The sequence below is a fragment of the Petaurus breviceps genome, unplaced genomic scaffold, assembly GCF_028583685.1.
Source record: "Petaurus breviceps papuanus isolate PSGF00001 unplaced genomic scaffold, PetGlider_PUasm1.0 90604, whole genome shotgun sequence".
Taxonomy (NCBI): domain Eukaryota; kingdom Metazoa; phylum Chordata; class Mammalia; order Diprotodontia; family Petauridae; genus Petaurus; species Petaurus breviceps.
Window position 1 is genome coordinate 3,374,889 of NW_027187285.1, and position 17,208 is coordinate 3,392,096.

General features: G+C 40.6%; 1 protein-coding gene across 1 annotated transcript in view; it reads right to left on the reverse strand.

Annotated features, from left to right (window-relative positions):
- Positions 1-17,208, reverse strand: part of MRAS (muscle RAS oncogene homolog) — a 117,092-nt gene that overhangs the window by 19,019 nt on the left and 80,865 nt on the right. Inside the window, exons 4-5 of the mRNA XM_069063892.1 lie at positions 12,638-12,791; positions 1,709-1,808 (exon numbers count right to left, since the gene is read on the reverse strand). Coding sequence (XP_068919993.1) covers positions 1,709-1,808; positions 12,638-12,791 — 254 coding nt within the window. The remainder of the gene's footprint in view (positions 1-1,708; positions 1,809-12,637; positions 12,792-17,208) is intronic.

A 17,208-nucleotide genomic window follows, 5' to 3' on the forward strand; every position in this document is an offset into this window, starting at 1 on the left:
GTCTTTATTTCTCTGTTTGTATTTTCTCTGTTTATATTTTCTCTGAAGTTCAGAGTGCTGACTTTTCCGCTGAACTAGTGAATGTAATAAAAAAAATATTGTTGACCCCCTAAATAGCTATCTTTTCTAGTAAAGCAGATTTAAGAACCTGTGCTAGCAGCTATCCTGGGTATGCCAGTGTGGTTGTCAACTACAAGTATTATTCTCCCCATTTTACAGATCAAGAAGCTAATGTATAGAGGTGAAGTGGTTTTCCCAGGATCACACATACAGCGAATCCAAGTCTTCCAATTCTCTGGCAAGTGGGCTTTCTTTCTTTACTTCCCTCTACTCAATGTACTATGCATTATTTCATGCCCCCTCTTGAATTTCTAGAGGGTTGTATATAATTCTATACCAAATCTGCTGTTACTAGAATAGTCAATCTGTACAAATCAAGCAAAAGTAAATTCTGGAGAAGGAGCTGAGTGATTCTACAAAGCAAAGTGCCACTAAAAAGATCTCCAAGAAGGAGGCTGCACCCCATGTGTTAGTATGAAGAATGATTAATAATTCCCTCTCCCACTCTCCTTAACTACCGTGTTTCCCTGATAATAAGACACTGTCTTATTATTTTTTTGGACAGAAAAACACCAGAGGGCTTATTTTCAGGGGAGGGCTTATTTTAATGAACATTGACAGCAATTTTAATAAACAGGTAAATGTGAACAAAAAAATGTACCTTTATTCAATAAGCAAATCACTGGGGAAGAACAGGATGACGCGCTCACTGCTGCAGCTCTGATTGGATGCAGCTCGGAGCGTGGCATGCGTTTCACGGGGGGGGAGGACAGTGCATACAGAGGGTACCGTAATGTAGCGTGTAGCGCAGGGGATCACCTTCACTACAGTAGCAATCTCAATAGGGCTTATTTTCGGGGGAGGGCTTATTTTAGAGGAATCTTATACAGTAAGGGGAGGGCTTATTTTCAGGATAGGTCTTATTATCGGGGAAACACGGTATATTGTTTTAAATGAAAATGGAAATGATAGCAAGGTTAAAATACTCCACTTCTGGTTCTCTTACAAGAGCACTCTAGCCTTCCAGCAAAAATAAAAAAAAATGCTTTTTGGAGGGGCAGTTGGGGTTAAGTGACTTGCCCAAGGTCACACTGCTAGTTTTGTGTTAAGTGTCTGAGGCCGGATTTGAACTCAGGTTCTCCTGACTCCGGGGCTGGTGCTCTATTCACTGTGTCACCTAGCTGCCCCTAGGTGTATTTTTTTTAAACAATATGATCACATCAGATCAGAAAGACTTGAGTTCAAATCCTACCTCCCACTAAGTGTGTGACTCTGGCAAGTCTGTTAACCTCAGTTGGCCTTAGTTTCTTCTTTTAAAATGGAGATAGTAATAGCATCTTCTCACTAGGGTTGTTGTAAAGACCAAATGAGATATTTGTAAAGCATTTTGATAACCTTAAATTACTTATAAATGCTAATCATCATCATCATCATCCTTTCCAGAAGAAAATCCAATCATTCTCCTTCCTAATTCTTTCTTAGTTGGAAGAACTGTTATCTGGAGTTTCATTTCTGTTATTCACAAATAAACTGAATTTTCCATATCTCCAATACCATTGAAGAAGGATGAGGATTTATTTCAACCTCTATTCCTTCCTTTAGACACTTCTCTTCTTCCCCCCAAACTATACACACCCATGCAACCTACATTGTGTTTTGTTGCCATTTCTTTTCCTTGTTCCCGGGTGATTTTCCTCAAGTGCATCAGATCAACTTTGTTGGCCACCAAGATCATCGGAAAGGACTCCCTGCAAAATAAGGGATGAGAAAAACAGCCAATATATGACTTACCATTGTGAATATTATGGGTTAACTATATATATAGGCTAACTAACCACTCAGACATTTATCTTTATGAGTTCTTCCAATACCAACTCTGCCATTTACTACTGTGTGAACTTTGGCAAGCTACTTAACTTGCCTCAGTTTATTCACTTGTAAAATGAAGAACTAGATGACTTCAAAGGTCCCTTCTATTTTGAAATATATGATCCTATGACCAGGTAGGTGTTATTCTATGGTACTCTTTCCTGGTCAGACCAGATCTGTACTATTTTATTTAGTTTTGAACACCCAATTTTAGGAAAGAAAGTGAGAAGTTGGAAAGTGTCTAGAGGTCAGTGATTTCTAGAGTGATGGAACTTGAGATCATCCCACGTGAAGAAACATTGAAGGAACTGAAGATGTTTTACCTTGAGAAAAGGAAATGGGACAAGGGAACATGACAGCAATCTTCATGTATTTGAAGGGACTTCATGTATAGGAAAATAGACTAGATTTGTTCTGTTCAGCCCCAGAAGGAAGTACTAGAAGCAATGAGTTGAATTTGCCAAGAGACAGGTTTTTGGCTTCATGCAAGGATAAATTTCCTAACAATCAGATGCAAATATGTACATGTTACATATACACTGTGTATGTGTGCAGAAACATACATTTACATATACATGCACATAGGTTACATATACCTTAGGTGACTGATGGAAACTCATGGTGAATCTGAGATCATGGATCTAGATGTTACCTGAATCATCCCTGACAGCTAAGTGTCAAAAAGGGAATAGGTTGCCTCAGAAGGTAGTGGGCTACCCCTCATGCTAGATCTTCAAGCAAAGGCCAGCTAAGTCTTGTCAGGTATGTTGTGGAGGTCATTCTGAGGAACATTAGGACCAGATGGTATTCAAGATCCTGTTCCATTCTGAGATTCTGTGATTCACCTCTTAGTATCAATGGAAGCAAGAAAGCACTTTCATCTTTTTTTTTGGAGGGGGGAGGGCAGGGAAATTGGGGTTGACTTGCCCAAGGTCACATGGCTAGCTGTGTTAAAAGTCTGAGGCAGGATTTGAACTCAAGTCCTCCTGATGCCAGGGCTGGTGCTCTATTCACTGTGCCACCTAGCCACCCCAAAAGTACTTTCATCTTAAAGCTTATCTCTTAAAACAACGATGTTTTAGGAAATAGCCATCAGGTTTTGTAGGGGCAGCTGGGTGGCAGAGTGGAGAAGCACTGCACTTGGTATCAGGAAGATTTATCTTCATGAGTTCAAATCCAGCCTCAGACTCTTCCTGGCTGTGTGACCCTGAGCAAATTACTTAACCCTGTTTGCCTCAGTTTCCACATCTGTAAAATGAGCTGGAGAAGGAAATGGCAAACCATCCTAGTATCTTCGCTAAGAAAATCCTAAATGTCACAATCGGACGTGACTAAACAACAGTAACAACAAAAACAGCAAGCTTTGGAGGCTTGTATATAAACTTGGTCCTTACAACCCGATTCTGAAAAATTGACCAGCCCTAGAATCATAGAGCTAGAAAGGAGCTCAGAGAGCTTCTAGACCAAAGTCTTTATTTTACAGAAATGAAGTCTTGAATCTGGAAGGATAAAATAACCATTTTAATTCTCTATTGATCTTGGTGATGAATCCAAAGTGAAGCCAGATGCTAGCTGCGACCCTGGCCCAAACCATTTTATTACCTGAGCCAAATGGAGAGGGAATTGGCCTGAAGGAAACAACTGTTGGGGCTTGATTCTCAGGGGTTCCTTCCATGTTTACTCCATGCTTTGAAATATCAGTGAACACAGCCCATGACATGCAGCCTGGTCTAGCTTTTTTGAGACTCACTAAGCCTGGCTCTTTTGGAAGATATATACATGTAAATATATTCACATGATTTTTCTTTGATGCTCCCAGGGGAGTAAAAACTATTGTGACTAGTTCCTTTTCTTGTGTCCTCCCTCCTCAATTCTCATTGTTAAAGTGCTATTGTCCATGGAGTAGAAAGGAATGCTCCCATGGAAACACCCTATTTTTTACTGCCATTAAAAAAAATATTATGTCAAAACATGTGTCTGGGATGAGAATGTTTTCGGCTCCACCTTCTTGTGAAGGCTGGAGAAGAATCCCGTGATTTTGCCCTACGGGGGAGGAATGGTGTCTCTGTAATGTACAATGGAAGAGTTCCAATGGGCCCGCCGGTACCAGAAGACTGATACTCATCTGCTGGGGATGGTTTGGGTAACATCTAGATCCATGATCTCTGATTCACCACTGAATTGCCACCAGTCTCCCAACATGTATGTGTAAGTATATATTTGTATGTACACAATGTGTATATAACAGGCAAACACTTACACATAATATATATGTGTGTATATGGTTATGATGGGCATGTATGTATGTCTTTATGTAACAGGGATATGGACTGAAACTGACACTGATAACTCAGAGATGAGGAAGCTCCCTCTACCGTGTAACCTGGAACCTTCTGTGTAACTTATAGTGTCTGAGAGTGGCCTAGAGCACTGAGAGGTTAAGGGACCTGCTCAAAGTCACATAATTAGAGGTGGAACTTGAAGGCAAGAAAACCTCATGGACAGAGGTTCACAGGGTTATGAAGAATCGAACATGACTGAAATGACTGAACAACATGTGCAGTGGAGTAAACCCTAGATTGGAATCATAGGACCTGGATTCTGATCTAATTAATATTATTTACTAAGTGGGAAATCTTGGCCCAGTTCTCTTTTCTCTCTTTGCTTCAGTTTCCTCAACTGTAAAATAAGGAAGTTAGACTAGATCATCTCTAAGGTCCCTTCCAATTCTATTTTTTTTTTTTTTTGCTTTTTGGAGGGGGGAAGGCAGGGCAATTGGGGTTAAGTGACTTTCCTAAGGTCACACAGCTAGTAAGTGTGTCAAGCATCTGAGGCCGGATTTGAACTCAGGTCCTTCACTGTACCACCTAGCTGCCCCTACCCCCTTCCAATTCTAAACCTATGATTCCAGGAGTCTGATAACTTTTATTCATGAAACTCAAGAAGCTTGGAATTTTGTGAATGCATTATTTCTTTCATTAGTATCTCTACAGTAGCAATAGAGTTTAAATTCCCAGGCAAACTTCATTAGCTGTACCTCCCCCTCCCCCCAACACTCAGCTGCAGAAACATGTTTGCCTTCTATGCTCCCAAAGTTCTTTCTTCTGTGTTGTATTAAAAAGCTAGTCATCACCACCAGAAGTGGTGGGAGAGAATCTGAGGCATAGAACATTACCATTAGTAGGCCTTAGAGGATGGGAAGTAAGGCGAAGCAATTATTTTGGAAAGGCTTTCATTTCAACCCACTTTTTCCTACCAAGTGAAAATGGCTCATACCTCTCCTTCTTACCCTCCTCTCCCTCCCTCACCACCCACCATCCTCTTACTCTCTTCTTTATTCCTCTCTCTGCCTTAAGCTTTTCTAACTTTCTGAAGTGTTCTCCCCAAACTTTACCCTTCTCCAACTTTCCTCTCTTCTCCTCTCCCCTCCTCTCTTCTTCTCTCTTCCCTTCCTTTTCCTCTCTCTCTCTCTCTCTCTCTCTCTCTCTCTCTGTCTGTCTGTCTGTCTGTCTGTCTCTCTCTCTCTCTCTGTCTCTCTGTCTGTCTGTCTGTCTGTCTCTCTCTCTCTCTCTCTCGCTTCCTCCCTCCCCCCTCTCTCCCTCTCCCCCATCACACACACACACTGCCAATCTCTAGACCTTTATGACTGCTCTCTCTTTCCCTGTCTGCTATCTTATAGAAAAGAGTAAGGGAGCATGATCATCAAATTGGATCCAAAGATAAAGGGATGGAAGGAAAAACAAGGAGGACAATATGATGTTTTTGGAACAGCAAACATAGATTCAATCGCAGAATTACAGAAATTCCGAGTTGGAAGGGACCCCAACCATCATCCAGTCCAACCCATACCTGAAAAATAATTTCCTCAACAATATTCCCTCTGGTGGCTCCTCATGTCCCAAAATAATCACTATTGGTCACATAAAAAGTAAAATAAGGTTAAATAATGTGTTAAAAAAACTTTAGCGTCTTGATCTGGCTGGAGCTGGCCCAGGCTTGAGCAGCAAGTTCTCCATTAAGGTGTAAGAGCTGGTAAAGATAGAGGTAGGCAATAAGAAAATCTCTTATGTGAATTTTTTGAGATTTTTTTTTGTTCTGAACTGTGACACTAACTCAAGTACATGTAGCCTGAGCCCCTTAAAATAAAGGAGTTGGACCAAAAGATCTCAAAGGTCCCTTCCAGGTCTCACACTGTTCTGTAAGTATTTTCAGGAAATCAAAATTGCAGCCTTGAAGTACCCACTATTACCTACTATTGAAAAAAAGCCACCAAAGCATTTTGATTTCAGATTCTCTAGCTCTTCTGCTTCTGACTTGTCTACATGAGTTCTCCCTTGACCTGGAGCAGGACATGGAGGCACCAGTGACTTTCCATTTCTTCCCAAGCCATTTCCAAAAGTATTGTTTAAAGGTATTAGAAGGCTTCCTCAAGAGTAGAGCAAAAGGTGAAATTCTTTTATATAAACTCTATTATGGAATCTAATGACTCTCACTCTAAATGTAGATGTGTTCTCAAGAAAAAATGTTGGTCTCAAATGATTTTTTTTAAACTAGAAAGTACTAACTTCTCAGTTTGCCCTTAAATACAGATGAACACTGACCATACCAAGTTCCAAGGACGTACCGGAATTCAGTGGAGTTCACAGCATTCCATTGGAAGAGCTATATGACAACGCTTTCCCAGAGAGGATTCAGCTGCATTTAATGATCACATATTCATTGTAAAGGATAAAGGAGTACTTTCTATTTTCTTAGTTTATTTTTTTTTTGGGGGGGAAGGGGAAGGCAAGCCAATAGGGGTTAAGTGACTTGCCCAAGGTAACACAGCTAGCTATGTATCAAGTGTTTGAGGCTGGATTTGAACTCAGGTCCTCCTGACTTCAGGGCCGGTGCTCTGCATCACCTTCTATTTCCAAAAGTAAAAGTCAAACCAACAAGTATTTGAATTCTAAGTATATTCCCAGATACTAATCTTATTAATATTTAAAGACATTTCTCAAATTAAGACTAGTGATTTTGCAATTGTATGGAGTTTCTCTACCAATTAAGATTATCACCTAGAACCTCAGAAACCTGTCTGGAAACATTGAGAGGTTAAGTGACCTGCCCAAGGTCATACAGCCAGCATATGCCAGACACAGAATTCAGAGTAGGGTCCTTCTAACTAAGCCTCCAGCTTCCTAATCACCATCCTTTGTTGCCTCCTAAGTACATACTAATATTAGTCTACATTTGTGTGACATTAGCACTTTACAGTTTGTTGTTGTTTAGTCGTTTTTCAGTCATGTCTGACTCCTCATGATCCCATTTGGGTTTTCTTAGCAAAGATACTGGAGTGGTCTGCCATTTCCTTCTCCAGCTCATTTTGTAGGTGAGGAAACTGAGGCAAACAAGGTTAAGTGATTTACCCAGGGTCACACAGCTAATAAGCATCTGAGGCTGGATTTGAGCTCAGGTCTTCCTGACTCCAGGCCCAGTGCTATATCTATTGCACTACCTAACTGCCACTCATATACACTTATTCCTATTGAATTTCATCTTACTCAATGTAGCCATCACTGCAACCTGTTAAATTCTTTTTGGATCCTGAGTCTATCATCCCATATGTTAGCTATATTACTCTTCCTTATGTCATCTGCAAATTAAAGAGCTAACTTTGACTCATCCAGAAATGCCATTCAGAGATAGACAGGATCATACACTCTCAGTCTAGAGCCGGAAGGGTGCTCTGAGGCCAACCAGTTGAGACCGAGCCACTCATTTTACAGTTGAGGAAACTGAGGCCAGGGAAGTTAAGTGTCTGGTTAAGTTTTCCAAGGTCAGACAGGTTGTCAAGTTGTAAAAAGTGAAATTTGACCCCAGGTCCTATGACCTTGGGGCTGGTACTCTATCCATTGTACAAAAGGACCTCTTTACCTTCATTGCTATAAATTACTGGAACATTACAGAGAAATTGCGTGCAATGCAAGTTTGCTCTGTACTGGCTAATCATTAAGTCAATCCTTGTGGAGGTTTGGGGCTTCCTATTTTTCCTGGGTCTGCAGACCAGACCATATTACCTCATTTTCCATTTATCATGGAATCATTGATCTAGAGTTGAGTCAATCTCAGGTCACATGACTCCAAGTTCAGTACTCTTTCCAGTACACAGTATTCCTTCCTTGGTGGGGAGGTAGAGAAGGGGAAGGAAAGTTGGGATTTGGTTAGTTAGGGTTCCTATAGATATTAAAAAAATTTTTTTTTTGCCTAGTCAGTCAGCTGGAATTCTGAATGAATGCCTCATCAACTGGAAATTAAAATTAAAGGTAACAACAGAAAGGTATTCATGAACTCATCACCTGCTAATCAACTCCCAATCAAATGTCAGAAGCAAAGATGTGGACAAACGAGGTGTAGGTGAAAGCACACTGACCTGGCATGAATTCTTACCCTAGTTTTGACACTAGTCTTGTCCCTGTGGGCAATTGACTTCCCATCTATTCCAAAATTTCTGCATGTTTAAAATGAACTGGCTCACATGCTCTCTAAGTTTCTCCTATTGGAGCCTGTGTAGGTTAGGTTGTAGGGCCCAGCCTGGTGTAAAAGTCAAAGCCTGAAAGTAATCAAATATAACTAGAGTAAAAACAAACTGTGCAGTGACCTGTTCCCCCTTTACTCATTATGGCGTGGGAGGAAGAGCATTTTGGAATCACAGATTTAACATTGGAAGGCACTTCAGAGATCATCCAGTTTAGAGGCATCAAACCAACTGTAGCCCAAACCAGGGTCAGTTGTTTTTCAGTCATATCCAACTCTTCATGACCCCATTTGGAGTTTTCTTGGCAAAGATTCTGGAGTGGCTTGTTTTTTCCTTCTCCAGCTCATTTTACAGATGAGGAAACTGAGGTAAAACAGGGTTAAGTGACTTGCCCAGGGTCACATAACTCTAGAGGCAGGTATTCCTGACTATAGGCCCTGTGCTCTATCCACTATGCCACCTAGTTGCTGCTAAAATGTAATTAGGAAATGTTGAACAAAATAGATAAATATATAATACTACATAAATAATGTTAATATATGACTCTCTTAGTCAATATGGGGCCTGCAGTGGTCCATTTCTATTGGAGTTGGATACCACTGGTCTAATCCAACCACACTAATTTTCCAATAGATGGTACTGACGCCCTGCAGAATTAAATAACTTGCCCAGGGTTACATAGGTAGCAAATTGCAGAACTAGGATTTGAAGCTGAGGTCTTCTGACTAAAAAAAAAAACAGGCATCTTGACTTAACCCCCATACTGTTATCGATCTAGACCAAGGATCCACAGAGAGGCAGTTATCTAACGGTGGGCTATTCCTAGAAAAAGTCAAGCACAGCTTGAGAAATGACACAAAGGGGAAGGAAGTTCTCTACTTTAAAAAAAATATTGTCCCTCTTCTTTTCTTTGCAAGCTTCTCTCTCTTGGACGTCTTTTCTTGTCCTTTGGCATCTTTCTGGTCTACCTCACTTGGTTCTAAGAAGAAACAACAGTTGAGTGTGGGCAAAGACCATGCCTTGTTAAGGAGCCACATTATAGCAATATGTGTGATTCCCACTGAGAGAGTAAAGGATGAAATACCTCCAAGATGCCAAGTCAAAATTGTTGTGTGTGTGTATATATATGTGTGGGTTGGTGTGTTATATGTGTGTAAATGCGTGTTAGTGTGTACATGTGTGCGTATGTTAATGTGTATATGAGTATGTTAGTGTGTATGTGTGAGTATGAGAGTGTGAGTGTGTGTGTACACAGTGAGAAAGTAAGAATATGTTAAAATTGGCTCAAACTCCACTAGTATTGGACATGATTTGTTGCTTTTCCCTAGATCTGTCTTTGTGTGTTTCCCAATTATGTGTTACCAAATTCATGGAAATATTTTCAAATTTTGGTTTTTTTTTTCCTGAAGAGGTACTGTTCAAATCCTGAAATTCAAGAGGCCTCCAGATTATTTTAATTATACCAGAATTTCATTGTATCAAACATTGCTCAAAACAAATGGATCATTGATTGGGGCTTGGAAATTTTTTCATTGGAATGAGAATTCAAAACTTTTAAGAGTATACCTTGAACTGGTCCATGACCTATTCTCTGAATATAATCCAATAGCTTAGAGCCTATTTGCACCTAGGGTTTTTTTTCCTGATATTTTCAAGTTTAGGGGGATCATTTACAGGAAAATCAGTAGAGGAAAGCTATCTCTTAAGGACCTTGGTCCTTTTCCTATCTTGGGTTCCTAAGAGATTTTACCTAAAAGAGGGCTAGATAAAAAGCTTTCTTTTGGTGCCAAAAGGGAACTCTAGGGAATTCTCTTCTACAGTAAGAGTCAAATTCGTAGCCCCTTGTAGCCATTAATCTTCTCTGGGGATGAAGTTAGCTTTGTAAATAATAGCCTCTGAAACAAAGGATGGGTAAACACTCTCCTTGGAGAGTGCCTAAAAACTTCCTTTATTTCCGTACTGTTCTTTCAGGCAGAGATCTCTTCTTTGGGTGAGGTGATATTTTATGACAAGTGACTTCTTTAACCCTCAAAAGAATGCATGTTTTATTCATTTCTATAGTTCAGCACATTAAGTAGATCTATGGGCCACTTAGAGTTTGGCCTCCCTCTCTGGGTACGTGGATTAATGGGGATATTAAATTTGTATTCTTGAACTGATGACTGATACAGACAGATATATTTTAGTTGCGAGGGGTGGATGGGAAGCACAGCAGGTGGGAGACAGGTGAAAGAATGGGAAACGTGATAATAATAAGTCTGGGTTTAAGGGAGTAGAATGAGTCTACCGAGTTTAAGAAGGCCAAGCTTTGGATGAGGTTGAGGACCAGACAAGCTTTACCCACTTCACAATTTTGCCTAAGGCAGGCCTTGTCCTGTATTAAAAGCAAACCCTATCACCTGAAAAACAGATAGTGAATTATACCTTCATCCTTTTGGCAGAAATGTGGGGAACCATGGGGAAAGAATGCTGCTTTCACTATGACTTTATCCATGGTTCAACCTTCACTAATATGGCAAAGGAGACTGCCAGAATGTCAGTGTGTCTCAGTGTTTTATTAGTTAGGAGGAAAAGTTCAAATTTTTTTTTGGGGGGGAAGGAAGGGTATATGCAGCAACTGCTATGAAATGAGAACAAAAGTCATCAGTAAAACTTTTTTTTAAGAAGAAAAAATTGCCATAGCAGAAAAGAATTTCATCTCGTTTCTGCTGCTTCTTTTTAAAAAGCATTTTATTGATGAAACTGAATACTGTGCAATTATAATGACAAGGCTGGTCCCAGAGCAGAATTGAGAAAATGTATCTTCCTTCCCTCATTGTAGTGGTAAGAGTAGGGAATATTGCATATACTCTCAGATAAAGCTGATGTATTGATTAAGTTTGCTGAATTGCTTTTTTTTTTCTTTTAGTGGTTTTTTTTTTAATGGCTTTATTGGGTAGGAAAAGGCAAGAATATATTAAAAAAATGAATTAGTCTACCCCCCTCCCATATCAATGAGCACACCCTTTCTTAAAGCAGAGAAGTAGAGATGGGAAAACAAATAAACATGTTGGCCATATTTGACCGTATATTTGATAATACGTGGCTCCTTCCATAACTAAAAGTCTACCAGGTTTTATCCCTAGAGCTTTGAAGTCACTTTCATTTCCTTACTTCTTCAACCTAGAGCAAAATACACTTAGAAAATATTTCCTTCCCTCAGCAACAAATGCTTTCAATTTGATACTGGCTACACTGAGCTCTGGCAGAAGAAAGTCCTGTTTCTTCCTCCCAGGGGATCCATTTGAGAACCTAGGGGAGTGTATGCTTGTTTCCCAATGCTAAAGCACTGAAGTCCTTAATACTCTATCTACTTTGGACGCACCTAGGTGGTTTGCAGCAGTTACAGCACTGACTCTGTAGTCAGGAAGACCCAAGTTCAAATCCAGCCTCAGATATTTACTTAGATATGGGATCCCGGGCAAGTTACTTAATCTGTGTGCCTCAGTTTCCTCAACTGTAAAATGTGAATAATAATAACAACACCCGCCTCCCAGGGTTGTTATGAAAATCAAATGATCAAATTTTAAGGAGCTTAGCACAGTACTTGGCACCTTTTAATGTTTAACAAATGCATGTTTGCTTCCTTTGTTCTTAAACAGTCAGCTGGATCTGTTATTTGTATATTCCATCCAACGGTACAGATTGCAATCCATCCACACCTGCCCTCAATGTGCAAATCACACCCATGCTCTGCTCTAAGTTGGCCACAAGGGCTCTCTCTACCTGAAGAGCAAGGAGCCTTTGTTGCTGTCATTCCATTGTTTCAGTTGTGTTGATTCTGCACGACCCCATTTGGGGTTTTCTTGGCAGATACCGGAATGGTTTGCCATTTCCTTCTCCAGCTCATTTGACAGATGAGGAAACTTGAGGTAAACAGGGTTAAGTGACTTGCCCAGGGTCACACAGCTAGTAAGTGTCTGAGGCCATATTTGAACACAGGAAGATGAGTCTTCCTATTTCTAGGCCCGGCATCTACCCACTGTATCACCCAGCTATCCCACAGGGGTCTTCTTCCATTTCTTGTGATGCTGAGAGGATCCCAGGAGAGCCCCTCGGGCTGTTTCATCTCTTCAATCCAGCCCAATAAATTAATGAACAAATATTTGTCCCTTCCCCACCCTCGCCCCCCCAATTTTGGTCATGACTCACCTGTCTTTGACTCTGAGGATGAGCTGATGAAATCGGTCCACATGCTCGAAGCTGGCTTTATCTGTGACAGAGAAGACGATGAGAAAGCCATCTCCGGTCCTCATGTATTGTTCCCTCATCGCACTGAATTCCTCTTGCCCAGCAGTATCCAAGACTGGGAAACAAAAACACAGGGAGGAAAGAAGTCACTGTAAGCTCATGCTGCGATGACTACAAACCTCAAAACCAAACCAAAAAGAACAGACGTATTTTCTGAGACCACAACAGAGTGTATTACCATGCAACAAAAATAATGCTACCCTTCCAAAATGAAGGTGTTGTGACTGACCCAACAGGCCTTAAGTCCACGTCATATGATAATTGCTTGGAGGGATCTGGGAATATTTAGCCCCGAAAAGACTGGGTGGGGGAGGAAACTTGATCACTTTCTTCAAGTAGTTTGTGGGGCTACCATGCAAATCAAGGCTGATTCTGTTTGTCCTGAGAGGGCTGAATCAGGAACAATTTAGGCCTGATGTTCCCCAAAACTTCCAAATAATTACAGGCTGCCCATGCGTATTATGGGTTCATTTTCACTAGAGGTCTCCAAGAAAAATCTGGGTGATCACTTGTTTGGTATGTAATAGCAGGAATTCCTTTGGGGCATCAATTGGGGCAGCCTGCTGCTGAGATCCCCTCTAAAGCTTAAATTCTGCAATTCAGAGTTGTACTGAAGTACCCACAGTGTCTTACCCAGCCCCGTCCTCTCTACCCTTCACCAGGGGTGATACTGACCTGGATGACAAGGGGTAAGGTGAGGAAGGGATATAGACCTTAGCCATGAGTAAGAGGGGTTCTCCTTAGCTGAGACAAAGCTAATATTGGGGGAATCTGACCTAGACCATGGTCCTGTTTGCGACGTTTCCATCTAGTGTGCTTGCTGGATAGAAACAGTCCTTATAGTTACATAATAAAGTCTGAACTACCCACAGGGATCCCTGCACTTCCCTGTGAAATTTACCAAAGGGGCTCAGTTCCAAAACTCAGTTCAGTTCCAATGGCCTGAGCCCCTGGACAGGCAATCAGAAAGCATTTGAAAGAAAACCACACAAACTGGGTCTCTGCACCTCTAGGAATTTGCAATAAAGGAGAGACTAAAAAATAAAAAAGATCTATTTATAGGTTACAATTTGAGTACATTAATAGGGGCAAAAAGCCGGGTGAATTGAAGAGTTTTTATGACTCCTCCCTCCCTCATTAATGTTCCTTCCCTCTTCAAATTTCCTGGTGACTTATCTGTATGATATAAATTCCTTGAGGTCAGAGACTGATTCATTTTTGATTTTGTATCCACAGAATATAGCATTTCCTTTTTTTTTTTTTAAGCAATTTGGGTTAAGTGACTTGCCCAGGGTCACAAACCTAGTGAGTGTCAAGTGTCTGAGACCTATTTTGAACTCGGGTCCTCCTGCCTCTAGGGCTGGTGCTCTATCTACTGCACCACTTAGCTGCCCCTAACATTTTCTTGTATATGGTATTTATTTGGTCTGCAGAGACCGGATGAGGAAACCTCATCTACCAAAGCAAATTGACAACTGCTCTATAATTTATAGTCTTCTAGAGTTGTCTGAGGGCATGGAGGGCTAAGCCATTTGCCCAGTACTATACAGACTATCTCAGGTGGAACTTGAACCCAGGACATCTAGACTCTGCCATGCTATCATTCAACTAGGCTGATATTATGCAATTAACAAATGTTTAGTTGTTGACATAGAGACACTGGAGAAAGGATCAGCTCTTGGCCCTGAGTGGAAATGATTGTACTCACAAGAAAATCCCATCTTTGGGACTTTCCTGAAAGAAAAATGGAAAAGCAAGTAAGGGTAAGTGATAATTTTACGAGGCACAATTAACAGAGTCATAGGGTTAGGGTTTTGGTTGTTGTTTGTTTGTTTGATAATTTGTTAATACTTTTATGAGGTAATATTGTGAAATTATACAAATTTTTGTTGTCATCTCCATTCTAGACCACAAGGTCCTTGAGGACAACGGCCAGGCTTTAACTCACCTCTTTCTAAGTCTGTGTGTTTAATATTTTGCATTTAAAACTGTTATTCTGAGGAGTCCATTGGCTTCACCAGACTGCCAAAGAGGTTGATGACACAAAAAGTAAAGGTTAAAACCCCTGCTACAGACATTCCTAGTACCTTTTTTTGTGACTAGAGAGAGAAGAAGAAAGAAAAGGAGGGAAAGTGCAAAAAGGGAGTAATTTTCAAAATTTAAGATAAAAAGAATTTTACTAGGATAGGAATGGTAGCTAACTTTAAGGGTTACAAAACTTAAATCTGTGCAAGTGTTGTCAAATTTGATTCTCACAACAACCCTATGGGGTGGGTGCTATTATTAGCCCCATTTTAAAGATGAGGAAACTGAGAGTAAGAGAGGTTAAGTAACTTGTGCAGGGTTACAGATACTTGTCTGAGGTAGGATTTGAACTCAGGTCCTTCTGACTCCAGGCCTAGCACTCACTCCACTGTGTCACTTAGCCATTGCATGGTATTCAATGGAAAAGAGTGGATTGGTTGACAAAGACCAGAATGAAGAAGGTATTCGCTCTTGCTAAACACTCATTCCTATAGCTTTGGTCCTGGGAGACACAAACCAAATTGGATACTTCATGATATAAATATTTGGTGTAGTTTAATTTGACAGTCTATGAATACCTCTGGGTCTAGTTCAAGTCTGTGGGTGCCCACAGAAATGTTATATACTGATAGATGCTTCCCACAAACATATGTAAGTACTTCCCATCCTTTCCTCTCTCTAGTCTTCTTCTTTGTCTCAGTTAACCCCAGCTAGAAGCTTCCTGAGTATAGGCCATAGGGCCAAATATTTCTTCAGAGCTGTATTTCCTTAGCTAATTAGAATGTACTGGTTATCTCTGATCTGTTCCAGGTTTTTTTTTTCAGGAGGGCATGCTTCATATCAAAACTGCCAGTAAAAAACAAACCATGAAGTCTGGGACAATTAATGCATATTGCTGATTTACTGTCGTTCAATATTTTGTTTTTATTCAGTCGTTTCAGTTGTGTCTGACTTTTTGTGACCCCACTTGGGGTTTTCTTGGCAAAGATATTGGGATGGTTTCCCATTTCCTTCTCTAGCTCATTTTACAGATGAGGAAATCGAGACAAAAAGGTCTAAGTGACTTGCCCAGGGTCACCTGGCTAGTTAGCATTTGAAACCACACTTGAACTCAGATCTTCCTGATCCAGGCCTGGTTTTCTATCCACTGCACCACATTCCTGTACCCACTGATGGTTAAGTTGCTAATCTTATACTAATGTTCCCTATATGTTTAGGAAACATATGTCTATGTCTTCATGTTAAATTAACACCAAGGTACCAGAAAACTTGTGGATATGATTGTTGCACTATTGTTGATCTTTGAAAAATAGTGGCAAAGAAGAGAAATGTGATAGGAATAGAGAAAGGCAGATGTCAGGATTTTCAAAAATGGGAAACACATCCCTGGGTTATTGAGATTATAAATTAGTGAGCTTGACTTTCTTTGCTTCCTGGGAAAAGCCTTTAATATATTTTTAAAGAAATGGCATGCTAGAAGTGTCATGAGATTCCCAAGGTCATGATCAGAGCTGGGATTTGAACCCAGGCCATCTTCAGACCCAGCTCTCTTGCTATTATACCACACAGTTCACTATAAGGTCCTACTTTTGCGTTGCACTTGATAATTTCCAAAATCTCTCTGCATCTGCCTAATAAATAATGCTGCCCCTCCAGGATCACTGCCTTGTCATGACAGAAGGGCTTGCATAGCTCAATAAAACTTTGAACTATACCATACAGGGTTACCCAAGATGGACATGTTATAGTGGAGAGCTCTGACAAAAGATGATCCACTGGAGAAGGAAGTGGCAAACTATTTCAGTATCTTTGCCCAGAAAACTGTATAGACAGCATTAGGGTCTGGTGTGCTATGGTCCGTGGGGTCATGAACAGTCTGACATGACTGAATAACTGACCAGCTAATTAAGTATGTTTTGAAGACTCTGAAATAATGGGATTTTAGAGGATCATGGAATTTTAGAGCAGAAAAGATCGGTCTTCCTGTCTTCCTGTCTGTCTTCCTGTCTTCCTTCCCTCCTCTCTCTCTCTCTCTCTCTCTCTCTCTCTCTCTCTCTCTCTCTCTCTTTCTCTGTCTCTCTCTGGAGGGCAATTGGGGTAAGTGACTTGCCCAAGGTCACATAGCTAGTTTTTGTGTTAAGTGTCTGAGGCTGGATTTGAACTCAGGTTCTCCTGACTCCAGAGCTGGTGCCATATTCACTGCACCACCTAGCCACCCAGAAAAGATCTTTCATATATTCATATAGTTGAACTCCTTCATTATATGGCTGGGAATTGTGATACAGACTTACCTTGTAGTCACAAAGCTAATTGGAGATATAGTAATCCTGACTCTTGGTCCATTTCTCTTTCCAGTAATCCACTATAATAAGACCACTGGGTGTCACTGATGGCGCAGAAGACTACAATGGAAAAGTGTATTTGCTAGGTACTAAAACCAAAAGAAA